At 42.1% G+C, this 19,370-nt stretch overlaps 1 protein-coding gene across 1 annotated transcript; it reads left to right on the top strand.

Moving 5' to 3' along the window:
• The first annotated feature begins 15,662 nt into the window (after nt 1-15,662).
• On the top strand, nt 15,663-19,135 carry LOC125534640 (uncharacterized). The gene is made up of 3 exons (XM_048697809.2): nt 15,663-16,575; nt 18,052-18,281; nt 18,374-19,135. The coding sequence occupies exons 1-3, from the start codon at nt 15,663-15,665 to the stop codon at nt 19,052-19,054; spliced, it is 1,824 nt and encodes a 607-aa protein (XP_048553766.2). The 3' UTR covers nt 19,055-19,135.
• Nucleotides 19,136-19,370: the final 235 nt, after the last annotated feature.

The following is a 19,370-nucleotide window of genomic DNA, read 5'->3' on the forward strand; positions in this document are numbered from 1 at the left end:
GAACTCCAGTGGTGCATGTGTGGACGAGGGCCAACGGAGATGAGGAGACGACTGACTGGACAAGGAGGAGCGAATATGGGCAAATAGGCATGGGCCCTAGTTGTCAGTCCGACGTGGCAGGCACGTCTGGATGTCTCATATCCATCCTATATATGGGTTAAATATGAAAAGTGCCGTCAATCCAGGCATTTGGGCTGGATACGGGGCGTGCGGTTGGGTGCGGTTTTTCTGTCGAGGCAGTGACGGGGCAACCCGCCCACACATTTGGACGCGTGTGGGGTCCAGTTGTAGATGCTCTTGAACAGACTAGCCTGATGCCACGCCGCAAACTCCTTTCACTCCTATCATTTTATTTTTTGAATTTGCAGTTGCCAAGTAGCTCATTTTCTCTTCAGTCAACAACATACCCTCTCTACCAATTTTCATCTGTCAATTAGTTTTTTTTTTGCGGGCATCTGTCAATTACTCCCTTCGTTCCTAAATACTTGTCTTTCTAGGCATTTCAACAAGTGACTACATACGGAGCAAAATGAATGAATCTACAATCTAAAATATGTCTACATACATCCGTATGTAGTAGTCATTTGAAATGTCTAGAAAGACAAATATTTAGGAACGGAGGGAGTAGTTTGCTGCTGGCTGCCTGGCTCGATCGATCGATCATGTCTATGGACCTGTGGCCACCTACCAGCAGAGGATGTCGCTGGTTCAGATCGAAGTGACCTTAACCTGGATGCATGCATACGCATGCGCCGTCCGCCAGGCCAAATCGGTCAGCATTTTGCCATTTGTTTCTTTTGTGACTGGTACATTCATCCTACCTGGTTTTTTTTTTACCTGAGTTGAAAGATGAATTTTATCCTCACTTGATGTGATATACCGATATTTCATATTATAGTTACCACAATATATCGATCCACTGACAGTTAATCCAAATGGATTGACCGGCCACATCAAATTTACCACCTTGCATGTGTACGTACAATCTTGTCCCATATCGAATTTGGACTGTGTGTCTCTGCATGGATCTTGTCCATGTCTAACCACCAAATTCTAGCTGGATGTTCATGGATCGTACATGCATGATTCTTTGCAAGGGCTCGTCCATGCATGATATCTTGATATGATCGCATTTTTTTTTCAAAAAGATTTTAATAGGATAGATTGCAAGGTCGGGGGTTTTTTTGACAGCAGATTGCATGGTCGGCTTGATTTCTCAACTGAATGATTTTCTAGCTTATCTTTATCTGGCTACTTTTTTTAGACACAAAAATTCATTTTATCTCATGGAGGGGTTTGTGAAATGTTATGATGCGCATTTAAGATGATGTTATAGCTTAATTTGCGGGTTTAAGGATGTTTCTCATGTTCACGAACGGGTTCACACCATTTATTTATGAATGGAGAGGATTACATGTGGACAGGGCAAATTATTTGTTTGTGGCGTGGAGATCGGTCCAATTGGATGCTCAAATGGTCAACACCATACCACTTGACATGAGTGGTGAGCTATCTCAAAAACAAAAACAAAAATGGTCAACAGCATGTTGAATAATATTGCTCAATCACCCGTAGTTTTCTTATTATAAATGGAGGTAGGAATTATTGGTCTATCTAATCATGTCACCTTGCTTGCACACATGAGCTAGAGTAGAGCTAGCCAGACATCTGGCCTGCCAAGTACGCATTTATATTTATTTTTTACAAATCAATATTAATAATAATAATAACCATATTTTTCTGCACTACAATTTAAAATTATATTGTAGCTTTCCATATGGTAACCTATCTTTTGCCAATTTCATATAGAGCATGACTCGCACTGGCGGAGCTATGTTGTGGCCGAATAGGCCATCGCCCGCCCAGACTTTTAGCAAAATTTCAAAACTATACATAGGATCAGCCCATGAACACGGAGCACTACAAGATTGCAGCCTAGACTTAAGGTCAGTTTCAGTCCGGCCCGCCCAACTTTGTATTTGTAGCTCCGCCACTGACTGGTTAATATGTTTTTTCATGAAAATTTCAAGAGTAAATTCCTATTTTCCATAACTATGTCTGTGATATCAACAAACACACTTTGAGTGTGCGTGCATCTGCCGGCCTGTGGACAGAGATTCTCTAGCTTACGTCACCTGGTTTTTGAAGTGCCTGGCATGTGGACCCACATGTCAACCACTGCAAAGTTCGGTGACTTGGTGGACTCACATGCCAGTCACTATAAATTTAGGTGACTTAGAGGATCTCAGTCGCCAGCCTGCACATCTTATTCCATTTTCAGGGAGCTGTCACACCGCCTCGTCTGCTTAGAGGAAAAAGTTTGCCCTAACCACCGAGGGGAAGGAGAGAAAAAAACTTGAAGGGAAAATTCGAAAAAAAAATTGTAAACTTAATGCACAACATAGAACAGCCGAGAAAAACGAGTCTAAAATGACGTCCCATCTAGAGAGGAAAAAAGCAACTACAATAATTGAGTGATTGGACCGAAATGGATCTGAGAGTCACCATCACTTTTAATTTAATACAGATGCTTTGTGGGCTAATTATTTAGTTCCCTGGTGTAATCAACCATTCGAATGGAATAATAATTTCATTAGTTGAAAGAGATCGTCAACTATGTAATAATGGTTTTTAAAGGAATCTGGTCTATTGAAAAGTTCATAAGGCATCTCAAACACAATAAAATTTATATCAAGATTCCTGCACCACTAAACAAGCATTGTCGCTGCTAGAACAAGCGGCTGCCGCCGCTCCTAGTACATGGGAGCCGTCTGTCGATGACAGGTTGGAATCCTTCCTGCACGTTAAATAGGAGCCGCAGTCGTCGCAGTTAGATGCTTGATTTGGTCCGAAGATCTGACACCAAATCTTACGGTCGTACGCATAACAAAAGATTCTAATAAATTAATTACCGATTAGTGAATGGGAAGAAAACGCCGTCAATAATTGCGTGCGGTGCGTCCTCACAGGATGCAAGCAAGCGGCCAAGCAGCAGCTGAACAAGTTTGATTTGATTCATGGAATGGAATCATGGCTAAGTTGGACACGTACGTATGTTTATTGTCGGACAAGAGAAGTGTTCGCACATGAACACGTCACCGTGTACCTCCAACGCCGAGGATGATGCACCGCAGCTTACGTCGAAGGAGACCCGACCGGAAGCGCGGTACGCAAGCAATCCGGCGGGTGCTTTTGAGGACCCGAAACCCCCATGTGCCCGGGAGGAACCCCGGCGCGCGGCGGCTATGGGCTGCCCTAGGTCGACCTGATTGCCCCTAGGGCCTCGAGGTTCGTCGCCCTGCAACAAGAAGAACGAACGAAGAAAGAGGAAGAAGAAGAACAAGGGAAGGAGATAAAGGCAAAGAGCACTAATCCTCTTGTTTTGTGCCAAGCTCTTTTTTAATGCAGCCACAACCGCTTCTGGAAGAGATTGCTCCGCAATACTTTCAGATTCTTTCTGCAATGATTCGCGAGTGTTGCCGAAATTCTCAAATTGCGTAGAGTATGCATTATATGCTACAGTATTTGATGACGGCACATGTGTTCCTGTAAAATTTTCACTTATTCGGCTATGACCATGAAGATGCGGGGCCGAATTATGAACATCTACAGTTGCATGCGGTGCTGAAAAATTACTAACATGAGGTGTAGCATATGATGGTTGAAGGGCCAAATAACTAGTAGTAACATGGCCAATTCCCTTATCCACCGGCACATTTGGATTAACATACTGCTAGTTATTTGCCGATAATTAAAAACTTGAAACACTTTGTTGCATACCATTGGAAGTTCTTACATAGGGTGTCTCAACTTGATTAACCGAACTCATCATGTTATTCATCGGCATATAAATTTGTGGGGTTGCCGATGCATGGGAGTTGGCATACATATGTTGCATGTTGCTAAAATTATATGAAGTAGAATCATGGAGATTTTGTTGCATCGGCCCTTGCACATAATTAGATGCATGATTGATAAAGCTAGGGCTAGCCGATACATTATGCTCATTAGATGATCTAGCAACAACATACACATTATTTGCATCTACATATGTGAATTGGGTATTCATATTACCTTTGTAGATTGCAAACCCTAGATGACGATCTCTTCGTAGCAAGAACGGGCCGGAGACCGTTCAAAGCTTCGTCCCAGCGGAGTCGCCAAAAAGTGTGTTCGCACACGAACACATCACCGTGTACCTCCAACACCGAGGGTGATGCACCTCAGCTCACGTCGAAGGAGACCCGACCGGAAGCGCGGTACGCAAGCAATCCGGCGGGTGCTTTTGAGGACCCGAAACCCCCATGTGCCCGGGAGGGACCCCGTCAGGGCGCGCGGCGGCTATGGGCTGCCCTAGGTCGACCTGATCGCCCCTAGGGCCTCGAGGTTCGTTGCCCTGCAACAAGAAGAACGAACGAAGAACGAGGAAGAAGAGGAACAAGGGAAGGAGATAAAGGTAAATGTAAAAGATGATAGATTGATGTGTTCGATTGTGTGTTGTTCAATCGGCCGTCACCTTTCATCAATTATGAGGCGACTGGACTTCCTGTACAAGAAAAGGACTAAAAATTTCATCCAAAACATCAAAAACCCTAACCTAACTCGGACAGGAATCTTTGGTAATCTCCCGGACCAACTCGGTCTCACCGATTGGTTCGTTTCGGTCCCACCGAGTGAATGCTGCCAACTCTCTGTATCCTTCTGTAATTTCTCGGATCAACTCGGTCTCACCGATTGGTTCGTTTCGGTCCCACCGAGTGAATGCTGCCAACTCTCTGTATCCTTCTGTAATTTCTCGGATCAACTCGGTCTCACCGATTGGTTTGTTTCAGTCCTACCGAGTGAACATTGCCAACTCTCTGGTAAATTTTCGTACCAACTCGGTCTCATCGATCAAATCAACTCGTCGGTCCGAAATGACTATGCAGCTTCTGTTTCTGACCTTGTTTTCCCTCCACAGGTTACATACAAACTCGGATTAAGACGATTTTTATATCAAAATCAATTGTTTCAACGAGACGCACAACTTTCATGTTGGAACAGTTTCCATAAGAGGCCATCTTAACTGAGTTTTATGCATTTCTTTACTCTGGTGTCAACATGAGCATCTCTGAACTTGTCATAACTTTTGAGTCCGAGCTCTGTTTTAGACCATCTTCATATCCATCTTGATCTTCTCGAAGAGAGAGATTCCAAGGTGACTTCCAATCATAAGTTTGAATTGGTCTTGATATGACCTATGCTAATTTTATGACCGTGCCAATTTTGAGCGTCAACACATGCCCCCCTGTTTTTCGGCATAGCTAGCGTGCCGAAAAAAATAACTTGTACCATGTTGGTTCTAAGGACGATGTCAACACTCCACCGGCCATTCTGCATCTTCTTAGGACGATAAGTATATATCGGCCATTACTTGTTTGAACCTTGATGCAAACTTGGGTGAAACCTTCTCAATTTCATTAACAATCCGGTGATAAATTTCCATAGATATGTATTTCAAAGTCATCCTCCGAACCATATTGTTCATGTTGGGGAACGTAGTAATTTCAAAAATTTCCTACGCACACGCAAGATCATGGTGATGCATAGCAACGAGAGAGGAGAGTGTTGTCTACGTACCCTCGTAGACCGAAAGCGGAAGTGTTAGCACAACGCGGTTGATGTAGTCGTACGTCTTCACGGCCCGACCGATCAAGCACCGTAACTACGGAACCTCCGAGTTCTAGCACACGTTCAGCTCGATGACGATCCCCGGACTCCGATCCAGCAAAGTGTCGGGGAAGAGTTCCGTCAGCACGACGACGTGGTGACGATCTTGATGCTCTACCGTCGCAGGGCTTCGCCTAAGCATCGCTACAATATTATCGAGGATTATGGTGGAGGAGGGCACCGCATACGGCTAATAGATCTCAAGGATCAATTGTTGTGTCTATGGGGTGCCCCCTGGCCACGTATATAAAGGAGTGGAGGAGGGGGGAGAGGGCCGGCCCCTATGGCACGCCCTGGAGGAGTCCTACTCCCACCGGGAGTAGGATTCCCCCCTTTCCAAGGAGTAGGAGTAGGAGGCAAGGCAAGGGAAGAGAGAAGAGAAGGAAGGAGGGGGCGCAGCCCCTCCCCCTAGTCCTCTCTCTTTCCCCTAAAGCCCAATAAGGCCCATATACTCCCTGGCGAATTCCCGTAACTCTCCGGTACTCCGAAAAATACCTGAATCACTCGGAACCTTTCCGATGTCCGAATATAGTCGTCCAATATATCGATCTTTACGTCTCGACCATTTCGAGACTCCTCGTCATGTCCCCGATCTCATCCGGGACTCCGAACTCCTTCGGTACATCAAAACTCATAAACTCATAATATAACTGTCATCGAAACCTTAAGCGTGTGGACCCTACGGGTTCGAGAACAATGTAGACATGACCGAGACACGTCTCCAGTCAATAACTAATAGCAGAACCTGGATGCTCATATTGGCTCCCACATATTCTACGAAGATCATTATCGGTCAGACCGCATAACAACATACGTTGTTTCCTTTGTCATCGGTATGTTACTTTCCCGAGATTCGATCGTCGGTATCTCAATACCTAGTTCAATCTCGTTACCGGCAAGTCTCTTTACTCGTTCCATAATACATCATCCTGCAACTAACTCATTAGTTGCAATGCTTGCAAGGCTTAAGTGATGTGCATTACCCAGAGGGCCCAGAGATACCTCTCCGACAATCGGAGTGACAAATCCTAATCTCGAAATACGCCAACCCAACAAGTACCTTCGGAGACACCTGTAGAGCACCTTTATAATCACCCAGTTACGTTGTGACGTTTGGTAGCACACAAAGTGTTCCTCCGGTAAACGGGAGTTGCATAATCTCATAGTCATAGGAACATGTATAAGTCATGAAGAAAGCAATAGCAACAAACTAAACGATCAAGTGCTATGCTAACGAAATGGGTCAAGTCAATCACATCATTCTCCTAATGATGTGATCCCGTTAATCAAATGACAACTCATGTCTATGGTTAGGAAACATAACCATCTTTGATCAACGAGCTAGTCAAGTAGAGGCATACTAGTGACACTCTGTTTGTCTATGTATTCACACATGTATTATGTTTCCGGTTAATACAATTCTAGCATGAAAAATAAACATTTATCATGATATAAGGAAATAAATAATAACTTTATTATTGCCTCTAGGGCATATTTCCTTCAGTTCACCCTTTCACTAGGATTTTGCAGATAATCAAGAATGAATTCCCTCTAATCCTTTCTTTCACCTGCACACAAATTTCATTTGTGGCCGAAGGAATGGGCTTTGGTTCGGCCTTACCTACGTCGATGAGATCAAGCATCGGCTATTGATAGATGTGCAATACACCATCATCAACATGGTAGCCGAATGCTTGTTGCGCCAACTCATTTGCTCTTCAATTTTCATGTCTAGATATAAGAGAAATATTAAAGCAACCCAAGGTAAATTTTATATCTAGAGATACCTCAAGGTAAACTATAAGTGATTCGTCAAAACATTGATGACCCTTGGATATTTTTTGCACTACTCATAACGAATCACCCAAAGCCTCAATGTGCGTAGCACCTATGGCACCCAAAAGATCCAAACCGAATAACATTGCATATTCGGCTTTGATTATTGTGCAAAAAAATATTTTAAGTGGCATGAGGCTTCACAAAATAGTACCAAAAGGAGATATATAAACAACACCAACACCTTGGACATTGTTATGAATTCAACCATCAAAACATAATCTCCATAGTACTGGAAGGACAAGGCTAATATCAATATTATGCATGTCATAAATCCGATGGTCGATAATAAAACAACAATTATTTGGCCTCTAATATTCGTAGGCCGAATCATATATATTAAATCAAAGCATAAACCCACTCAATTTCTATGAATCGGTCTATGCAACATATTTTGAATGGCATCGGTCATAATGTTTCATCTCCATGTGAAAGTGCAACTATCCCTAGGTGGTTTTGGTAATTCATAACAACATATAGCTCATTGAGCTAATGCTATTCCAAGATAATTATTTCAGGAAAGCTCAATGATTGGCATGGCATGGATGTGAAAGTGGAACCCTCAAAATGCTAAGGAAAAAGGATTGGCTCAAGCTCAAAAGCTCAAGACTCTTCATTTTATATTTTAGTGATCCAAGATCACGTTGAGTCCTTAGGAAAAGCCAATACTATCAAGGAGGGATGAGGTGTTGCTTAATGAGCCTCTTGCTTCATGTGCTTAGTGATATGCTCCAAAAACCCTCAACTACTTTCCCATATCCACATATGACCTAAACCCTAAGCCAAACTCGGTCCTACCGATTCTTCCTATCCGGCGCCACCGAGTTTCACTTGTCATTAGCCACTGCCAAACCCTAGCAATTCGGTTCTACCGAAAGGGATCTCGGTCTCACCGAGATGGGATTGCAAACTCTCTGTTTCCCTTTCGTAACTTTTCGGTCTCACCGAAAGACCGAATCGGTCCCACCGAGATTGCAATGTAAATTCAGTGTTTCCCCTTTGTAACTTTTCGGTGTCACTGAAAGAGCAAATCGGTCCCACCGAGTTTGCCTGACCAACTCTCTGGTTAGCTGATTACCAAATTCGGTCTCACCGAGTTTGTGTAATCGGTCTCACCGAGATTACGTTATGCCCAAACCCTAACCATATCGGTCCTACCGAGTTGCATGTCAGTCCCACCGAAAATCTCTAACGGTCACTAGGTTTACATTTTCGGTCCGACCGAGTATATTGATTCGGTCCCACCGAGATTGGAAAACTGTGTGTAACGGTTGGATTTTGTGTGGAGGCTATATATACCCCTCCACCTCCTCTTCATTTGAGGAGAGAGCCATCAGAACACATACACCATTCCAACTCATGTTCTGAGAGAGAACCACCTACTCATGTGTTGAGACCAAGATATTCCATTCCTACCATATGAATCTTGATCTCTAGCCTCTCCAAGTTGCTTTCCACTCAAATATTCTTTCCACAAAATCCAAATCCTATGAGAGAGAGTTGAGTGTTGGGGAGACTATCATTTGAAGCACAAGAGTAAGGAGTTCATTACCTACACACCATTTGTTACTTCTTGGAGAGTGGTGTCTCCTAGATTGGCTAGGTGTCACTTGGGAGCCTCCGACAAGATTGTGGAGTTGAACCAAGGAGTTTGTAAGGGCAAGGAGATCGCCTACTTCGTGAAGATCTACCGCTAGTGAGGCAAGTCCTGTGTGGGCGATGGCCATGGTGGGATAGACAAGGTTGCTTCTTCGTGGACCCTTTGTGGGTGGTTGCTTCTTCGTGGACCCTTCGTGGGTGGAGCCCTGTGTGGGCTCGCGCAACCGTTACCCTTCGTGGGTGGAGCCCTGTGTGGACTCTTGCAACCGTTACCCTTTGTGGGTTGAAGTCTCCATCAACGTGGATGTAGGATAGCACCACCTATCCGAACCACGGGAAAAACATCCGTGTCTCCAATTGCGTTTGATTTCTCCAAACCCTTCCCTTTACATTCTTGCAAGTTGCATGCTTTACTTTCCGCTGCCAATATACTCTTTGCATGCTTGCTTGAATTGTGTGATGATTGCTTGACTTGTCCTAAAATAGCTAAAATCTGCGAAGAACTAAAATTGGGAAAAGGTTAAGTTTTTATTTGGTCAAGTAGTCTAATCACCCCCCCCTCTAGACATACTTTCGATCCTACAAGTGGTATCAGAGCTTTGGTCTGCATTTGCTTTGATCTCCATAGCTTTGGTGATCATAGCCTTGGCTTCACAACCTAGGAGAGTATGGCATCTAGCGAGGGAGATTATCACCGTAGAGGTCCCTACTTTGATGGTACTAATTTTGCTAGTTGGAAGCATAAAATGAAAATGCATATTCTTGGACATAACCCCGCCGTTTGGGATATTGTATGTGTTGGTTTGCAAGGTGACTTCTTTGATGGGAGAGAACCAAACCGTGAAGCTACCGCGGAAGAGTTGAAGATGTTGCAATACAATGCTCAAGCTTGTGATATTCTCTTCAACGGATTGTGCCCCGAAGAATTCAACAAAATCAGCCGTCTTGAGAATGCAAAGGAAATTTGGGACACTTTGATTGATATGCACGAAGGTACCGACTCCGTCAAGGAATCCAAGTTGGATGTGCTTCAAAGCCAACTTGACAAGTTCAGGATGAAGGATGGTGAAGGTGTCGCTGAAATGTACTCTAGGCTTGCTCTCATCACAAATGAGATTGCCGGCTTAGGAAGTGAAGAGATGACCGATAAATTCATCATCAAGAAGATTCTAAGAGCCTTGGATGGAAAATATGATACCGTGTGCACATTGATCCAAATGATGCCCAATTATAAAGATCTCAAGCCAACGGAGGTGATTGGAAGAATTGTTGCTCATGAGGTGTCACTTAAGGATAAAGAGGAACTTCACAACAAATCAAGTGGTGCCTATAAAGCCTCATGTGAAGCCCCTACATCATCAAGTGAGAAACAAGACTTCAATGAAGAATTGAGCTTAATGGTGAAGAACTTCAACAAGTTCTACAAGAGTAGAAGCAAAGATAGAAGCTCCAAGTCAAGGTTCTACAATGACAAAAGATCTTCTAGTCGAGAGCGAAACTGCTACAGTTGTGGAAGACCCGGACACTATTCCAATGAGTGTATGGCTCCCTACAAGAGAAGAGAAGATTCTCCAAAAAGAAGAAGCAAAGAATCACCACCAAGAGAGAGAAGGAATAGAGATGATCGTTATGAACGAAGATACTCACGAGAAGCAAGGATTCGGAAAGGAAGGAAAAATCATCAAGGAGCTACACAAGACGAAGACATCAAGCTCACGTTGGTGAATGGGTATCCGGCTCCGACTCCGACAGCCACTCCGAGAGAAGTTGTCACTCCGACTCCGAAGATACTCAAGATGAAGGTGTTGCCGGTCTAGCACTAGTGTCAACCAACTCCTACGACATATTTGACTCACCAAATGAAGGAATTGGAAGATGCTTCATGGCCAAAGGTCCTAAGGTAACACACCTCGAGTATGTTGATTTCAATAGTGATGAAGATGACTTGTTAGGTGATGATTTGCTTGTTGACAACTCTAGTGATGAATACTATGATGAAACGTCAATTAAACATGCTAATCAAGTTAAAACGAATGACAATGATAAGGAGAAGATTGAGGCCCTAACTAAAGAACTAAACACTCTTAAGTTAGCTCATGAAACCATCTTCGAAGATCATCGAGAACTTTTAAGAGCTCATGAGAAATTACGCTTTGAAAAGCTCAATCTTGAGCAAGAGCATGAGTTCTTAAAAGCAATCAATGATGATCTCCGTAAGAAAAGTTCTTCTTACATTGCCAAGCGTTTACTCTTATCCACTTACATGCCTCAAGTCAAGTCCAGTAACAAGAACAAGAAAGATTCTTCCTCTAGTAGTAACAATGATCATGCTAAATCCAATATTGTTGCTTCTAGTAGTTCTCTTGATTCTACTAATGATTCTCTTATCCAAGTTACACTTGAGCAAGAAAAGTATTAATAAAAATGATTCTCTTATCATGTCTAGAGCCGCTGAAATACTAAACTCTGTGGCATTAAAAGTATTAATAAAAATGAGTTCATTAGTACTCATATTTATGATTTCACTAGTTCTCCTATTTCCCCAGCTGCCACTAGTGTGGAATCATATGAAATTTAACTTGATTTACTTAACCTTGTTATGAAAGAATAGATCTCTGGTTTGTATAATGAATATGTTGCTACACAGTTGAATACTCTGTTGAGCTTTGTGATATGCAAATATATAAAGAAGTAGAAAGTGATAATTAAATCTCAATTTTTTTTGTTTCTCCTTAAGCTGTGTAATGGTTGCTATCTTTGCATGGAAATAGCATTGATTCACAAACTAAATTCAAAGATGCTTTCATTGGAAAATATTAGTTTCCTGCTAAGATTATACAATTGAGAATCAAATTAAGAATAATAAATATCTTGAGCAAGAAAATGTAGCCAAGCTTGGGAAAGAATGAAATCTATGATAAGATGTTGTCCTACTCATGGTTTAAGTACTTGGATGGTAATACAAATTTCTATGCAGGACTAAACTTTATGCATATGAATTTTTAAGATACAACCACAGGTGGAACCTTCACGAGAATCACCCTTAGAGCAGCAACCAAGCTATATGAAAATATGACATCAAACCTCTCTCAATTGCACGCCGAAAGAGTTTCAAGTTATAAGAAGATAAACTCTATTGAGGTGATCTCCTTGCTAAATGAAAAGGTTGATATGATTATGTCTGTGCTTACCTCTAAACAAGTTCCTGTTGATCCCATTGAAGTTCCTTTTGCCTCTTTACTTGAAAAACAAAGGATCAAATTGATGTTAATTTTATTTCTAGGATTTTTTTAATAACAATGCTTATAGGAACAAATTTGGGAACAATCCTGGGCCATATCCTTCTAAACCTACAAACTCAAAAGGTAATTCTTATGGAAGTTCTTACAACAATTATAATAGAATACCTACTGCACTTGAGGAATTTATCAAAGATTTTATTGATTCTCAAATAGCTTTCAATGTTATCATGAGTGAAAGTTTTGGAAAACTTGATTATGTTTCTCTTACGGTTGATAGTCTAGTTCATTAAGTTGATTTGCTTAAGATAAAACAAATCCTTCTTCTAAATATGACATGCCTGAATCTCGAAAAGCCATCCAACTATCTACAGATTACAATGCTAAGAGGATTGCCATATTGAGGGCTAGACGAGAAAGAGGAGATAGAGAACCTACAGTGTATTCTACATCGAACGATGAATATCTTAGAACTTTGGGTAGTTCACCTTGCATAGAAACTTTGTTTAGGAATTCTAAATGTGATGAAAACAATGTTAATAATGGGATTGGAGGGGTCATAACTTTAGTTAGAAGGCATCCCATAAGTTCGGAGGGTGAAAATTCTAGTGACAAAAATGATTAAAGTGGGATTGGATAAAGACTTTAGGTAGTACTACTCCCTCTACTTTTGATTACAAAGACTTTAATTATGATAATTGATATATTACTGAATATATTACTCTTTCTGAATCTGTGATGAACTCTCCAAATGCTTATGAGCAAAACAAAGCTTTTACTAAACATATTGTTGAAGCACTTATCAAAGCTAGCCAAGAAATTGGAACTAGAAGTCTCCATTCGTAGAAAATTATAAGATGGTTTGGAACCCATAATCAAAATTAAAATCAATAAGAATGAGTGTAATGCCATATGTGATAATAAAAAACTACAATGAATCTCCTATGAGCTCTTTGCTGCATAAATTAATAGTCGTATATGCTCTCTAATCTATTTATCTTCTTTACCAAGTTTGGTGGGTTCAGTGTTGCGGAGATCCGTTCCAGTGACAGAAAGGGAATGGACACATATTGTACTCTTGCTACTAAGGATAAAATGATGGTTCCATTATCACACTTGCATGATAGTTTTACTGTCCACGTTATGCCATCTTGCTTATAGCAGTACTCTGTTTATTATGAACTTAATACCTCAAGATGCATGTCGGATCGTGCTCTTTAGGTGGAGCATTAGTTCTAGATGCAATTGGATAACAGTCTACATATCATGGACATAATGTCTATATGAGATTGTGCCATGAATGATTGCCATGAATGATCATAGTCACAATTATAAATATTGTAATTTAATCGCTGCCCAACTATAATTTCTTGACCACAACACATTTCTTTTGCTTGGAGAGATGCCTCTAATGAAACTATGGCCCTTGGGTCTATTTTCTTTACATTGCAAACACCGTTACAATTAATTTTCTCATTGTTCCAATTATTATTTTGTTCTATTTATCACTTAATTCCATACCATAAAATTTACCCTTGTAACTAGCAGGACAAGAGAAACATTCTTGAAACATTGGGGGCAAGGGTGTTTGGTGTACAGGTACCGAGAAATTAGGCTGCAGATGAAATTCCTACTAGTTCAATAAAGCTTGGTTCTCAATCAAGGAAATACTTATTGCTAGGTTACTTCATCCTTACACTTGGGCGTTACCCAACCATTCTAACGAGAGAGAAAGTAGCGTGCTCCTCCTTGAACCGATAGCCCCGGGAGTATGGGTCGTCCGGAGAGGTGGCCCACCCACTTCATGATCCCATGTAGAAAATGGATCGATCGAGTTAAACGATTTAAGAGGTAAAATTGATCAATCTAAATTATTTGGAAGCAGAGAAATGTAATGTCGAGCAGACTAATTAACATTGACAGGTAATGTTAAACTCAAATATGAGTTCCAGGAAGTAAAATCGACACATGTCAACCACAACAGAATTCACTAGCTCTTGCAACCAAGTGTCGCATCATGTTTTTTTTCTTTTCTATCTTTTTAAGAAAACTTGAATTAGTTCTTGTGCCACTCTAGGCACAATTTACGGGCTTCCTATTCTCAAACTTTTAGAAAGCCAAAAAAGGCTCAACGCCCCGCCAATCTTTTAGAAAGAGGAGTGTGCATCTTTATGTTGCGTATTCTTAACTCAATCATAGTCATAGTTGTCACCTAAAAAAATGTTATAGTTGCTGGATTATGCATGAAGATGCGTACCAATTTTTTATTTTTATTTTTTGTTTTTTGTTTTTTTAATAGGAGATGATTGAGAAATAAATATTTCTCAATAGAGTGAGCTCTAGCCTCTAGGTGCTCTCCACAATCTATCATAACCTTGGTATTACAGATGCAATCAAGTTTGGGACACATGTGTCTTAAATATGATCGACAACAACAACACATGTATACACGAGAAGATGAGTCTTCTAATAAGTGTGACGACACTTTTTACCTGCATTAAGTGAGTTGAGCCATGACACACAACAGTGAAGTCTACTTATTCATTTGTTTACGCATGGAGAACTACAAGATTTATTTTTTGAAAGGTTACTCGATATTAACAATCAGAAGTTTTTCTTCATCCGTTTATTTACCCGCAAGATACACCTTTTTCTAACATGGTACAGACGCAAGGGCTCATATAAACGTGCACACACTCATCACTATGAATGCACACACACACCTTACCCCTATGAGCACCTCCGAGAGACTGAGCCGACATATTATCTTGAGATTTTACGAAGTCACCATAGGCGCCTTGTAGTCGTCAGGAACGTCTCCTCCCACTGAAAGCGTATCATCGAAAATCCTGAAAAAATCCAGCATAAATCCGAGTACAGTAACTAAAATGAGCACCTGCTGCCAGTGCCCTGCCGTGTGCTTGAAACCCTAATTTATTCGACCAGCGAGCGGTGGCAGCGGCGGCGGCAGGGAACTCAGGGGAAAGATGGAAAGCGGGTCAGGGAAGGGGACGGAGGGCGGTTCGGGCAAGGAGCAGGAGAGGAGAGCAGAGCAAACTCAAAAAGAAGCAGATGAGGAAGGAGAAGGAACTATCCAAGAAGACGGAGATCGAGTCCGGGTAGGGGACTGCGATCGACTCCGGCAAGGACCAGGATGAGAAACTCAGGAAGGAGCTTAAGAAACTCACCAAGGAGTATGAGAGACTCAGGTTTGAGTTGTCTCAGGAGGGTGAGGGGACGGTGCGGCATTTTGACAAGAATCCGCGGCAGAGGAAGGAGATGCTGAGGGATCTGGAGATGGTACTCAACAACATAGAAATCGAGTTACTGAAGGGGACCGAGACGGATTCCATCAAGGAGCCGGAGATTGAGAGGGATTCTGATTCCGATTCTGGCGATGAGATAGGCACAGATAGGTCCCTCATAAGTATGATGGATCCCCAATTGGGAATCAGCAAGGGGACGCAGATGGAGGGGGATTCCAGCAAGGAGCCGGCCATGGAGAGGGATGAGATGAAGGAGACGTTTTCAAGGAAGCACCAAACCCTGGTAAAGGAGCTCATCTCCACGGAGAGGGAGCGCAAAGACTTGCTTGTCTCTATTACACCCACGTTTTCTCTCTGGAAACAAGTGGATTCTCAAAAAACATGGCGGAGACAGCCATACCCTGCAGCTAGGGATGATGGGGAACAAGACCTTGCAGACTACCTCAACTCAATGCTCCAAGCCATGGAGGACGTGGGCCATCGGATGCTATCTATGTTGGATTTTCTCAACAAATCTGATTCTCCAGGGTCCATCTGCTTGTACAAGGCCAGCGAGCTGCACAGTACAGCTGCCAGATTAGACATGCTCATCTCCAAGGAATTCAATACGGACCAGCACCCGGAGACGATGCAGGTGCAAGAGGAGGAGGATCTTTCCTTCGACTTGTTGAGTCTTTTCACCAAGTATTCTCAGTTTCCAAATAATTACCACAACACATTGTCCCAGTTAGTTATGGAGGAGGATGAGGAGAAAAAGTATGAGGTCGCGAAGGTTGAAGAGGAGGAGCAGGACAAGGACGAATCCACAATGGAGTATCTCAAGGAAAGGATGGACATCGAGCAACAATTTCTCGCCTATGACCGGACATACTGGGAAGACGTGTGGGGCAGCAGGATCGGACGTTGCGGTAGATTTATGGATACAAGTAAGTAACTGCCTTTCTCCTTGTATCTGCTAGTATTGGTAATATTTATTTTCATGTACCACAATGCTTCTTCATTTCTCAATTATATATTATCATAAAGAAATATCAGTAAGAAGACATGAAATTAAAATTGCATTTATAATAGACTCGATGGATCATCGTTATCTTTGACAAGTTCATTCTCTTGGTAGTCCAACATCCTTTATGTTTCTTGCCTTTAGTAGTATTGCTTTGTGTCTGCCGCCCTGTCACCAATATTCCCCCCCCCCCCCCCCCCCCCAAAAAAAAGCCATGTTACGAATATGACCTCCTGTTATTGCTTGCAAATAATATGATTACACCTTAGAAGCACTTTGCTATCTCGGTGTACGGATCCTCTGTAAGTGGAGGAGTAGCAGTGTTAGAGCTCTCAGGTGGAAAATCTGTAACTGTTGCATTGGTTGCCCACCTGGACACTGTCTCAGTTGAGTCCACTTGGAAGAAATGGTCATTCAGCATCCAGAGAATTATCTGTTGGGGAAGCCACAAAAATAAACTGTTTACCCACCAACTTTAGGTAACTCAGATGGCTTGTGCCCAGCTTGACACATAGAGGTTGCCACAAATAGATGCTTCCTTTCCTGTGATTATTTCTCGCTGTTGTCCTCACATTTTAATTGCGCAAATGTTTGAATCCATTGGATCTTTAGGGTCGCCGTTTTGTCGCATCTACAGATATTTTGCGCCTGCCATGATAAATGCAAATTGTGCAAATGCTGAATCCATTCGATCTTTAGGATCGCTGTCTTGTCGCATTTACAGATATTTTGTGCCTGCCATGATAAAACTGTCAGGTGGGTTGTGTACTTTTGAATAATTGACTGAAAAAAAAGTTATCAATTGTAACACTGTGATACCTTGGGGCTGGTGTAGTAACGGGACAGCACGGACACTTATAAGTGTCTCCCTCTGCTTAAACCTTCTTTTTTCCAGCAATCCTTGGAATTTCTGTGCCACCAGTTGTCCGTGGAAATCACCTCAGTAATTCGAATCTTAGACTTACAGCCCTCTCCCTTTATGGATAAAGCAGAATTTTATAATCACGAATTGATTGGAAATACTGTATGCAACATTAATAGATGGTAGTAAACTCAAGCCTGCATCTCTCTTTACTCAAGCCTGCACCTTGACTGATTTCTTTGCGCATAGTGCAACACACAAAGTAGACAACGGTTGGGCAGCAAGTGAGGGGCGCCGGGGAGGGCCTTACGTGAGAGGCAGGGGCGATGATGCGTGGGTGTTTGAAGGGGATGAAGAAGAGGTGGCATATGGTTTGTGACCGTGTCAACCGTGTTTGGTAGTAAATCTGGGCAGTAGTTTCAGCAATGTAGGGGTCTGTACATATTAGAATTCTGGGCAGTAGTTTCAGCAATGCTTACTTTATTTGCTTATTCATATTAGAATTCTGACATCTGACGCTTGTTTTTTGTGCTGCAGCCATATTGAGCCCTATGCAATTTACACACTACACACCTGGTGGCATCCATTCCCCTGCTGCTGTCGCCGGTACTACTCTGCAGATCTATTCAGTCAAGATAAAGGATTTAAGAGGCTTGAACTGGCCACTCAGAGTGTACGGTGTGATTGCTGCTCGAGACACTGTGGATCACAACCGCAACATTTTATTCTCTCGGTCAGAGTTTAACTACCAAGAACTCAATGAACAAGTATGTACTCTATTCAGTTTTTTGCTCATTTTCATTTGACTTTGTAGTGCATTACGATTAGGTGTTTACAATGATGGTATAATGCCTTGCAGGATCCTTACTTATGCTTGACTGGTCCGTCTCGTGCCATTGTTGTTTCGGGACATATTGACTTTGAAGTTGAACTTCAAGTAACCGATGGAGCGCAGTCCCAAACATTGATCAGCTGTAGAGAGCGTTACGGCAGTACAGATGCTTTTTTCTCTTCCTTGGCCAGCGTCACTGATGGTGGTGATGGACGGACCTTTTTGCTCTCCAACCAGAGCTGTACAACTGAGGTAACCCTTGACCAGCTTGATAGATCACTCCAAGCTACCATCATGGGTGTACGTGTTACCGAAGGGCCTTGGCCTTTTAAGTATGGATGCCGAGTTGTTTGCTCGTGGTCTTCTGCTGCTCCGATATGTTCCAATGACACCACTTGTAGGCAAGTTGTGCTGTTTGATCACCGTGGTAAAGGAATGCGTAGAGGATCAGATGGGTACCTTCATTTGTCAAGGAAAGTGATTTCCATAGAATCATATGGGACACTGAGAGTGAGCATTGAATCTTATGGCAAGTCTGGCCGCCATATTGCTCGGAAGGATAGTATTGACTTTCCTGTTCAGAAGTGTCAAACAAAGACACTTACTTGTCCAGTTGGTGATGGTGGCGCCACCGTGGAGGTTACTGTTGCTTGGTCGTTGCTTGTGAAGGAAAAGGTGTATCTCTCACTCGTTGATTGTCCTATGTAAGGTGTATCACCGATTGCCCTGCCATATACAGTAGTAATGTAAGGTGTCAAACTGACTTGTGTCTATCATCACATCATATAACTATCTGTAACATCCCGATTCTTGGAATGGTTAAGAAATTTTTTTCCAAAAATCAGGGCGAGAAAATTTCATTTGTTTTAGTTGTTAACCAAGCTTAAATCAGAATTTTATAATTTAATGGATTTAAATTGAACTAATGTGAACCTAAATTAAAATTTGAGTTTACTTCTTTTCTTTTAGTCGGGCTTTATTTCTCTTCCTTGGCATATTTAAATATACACCTTTGAATTTACTT

The sequence above is a fragment of the Triticum urartu genome, chromosome 2A (genome assembly GCF_056163025.1).
Source record: "Triticum urartu cultivar PI428250 chromosome 2A, HENAU_Tu73, whole genome shotgun sequence".
Lineage (NCBI taxonomy): Eukaryota > Viridiplantae > Streptophyta > Magnoliopsida > Poales > Poaceae > Triticum > Triticum urartu.

What these genes read in the sequence shown, in the direction of transcription:
- LOC125534640 (XM_048697809.2), top strand. Translation starts at nt 15,663, where the DNA reads ATGCTGAGGGATCTGGAGATGGTACTCAACAACATAGAAATCGAGTTA. An exon ending in CGGTAGATTTATGGATACAA is followed by an intron (nt 16,576 to 18,051) that starts GTAAGTAACTGC and finishes TTTGTGCTGCAG; the next exon opens with CCATATTGAGCCCTATGCAA. An exon ending in ACCAAGAACTCAATGAACAA is followed by an intron (nt 18,282 to 18,373) that starts GTATGTACTCTA and finishes AATGCCTTGCAG; the next exon opens with GATCCTTACTTATGCTTGAC.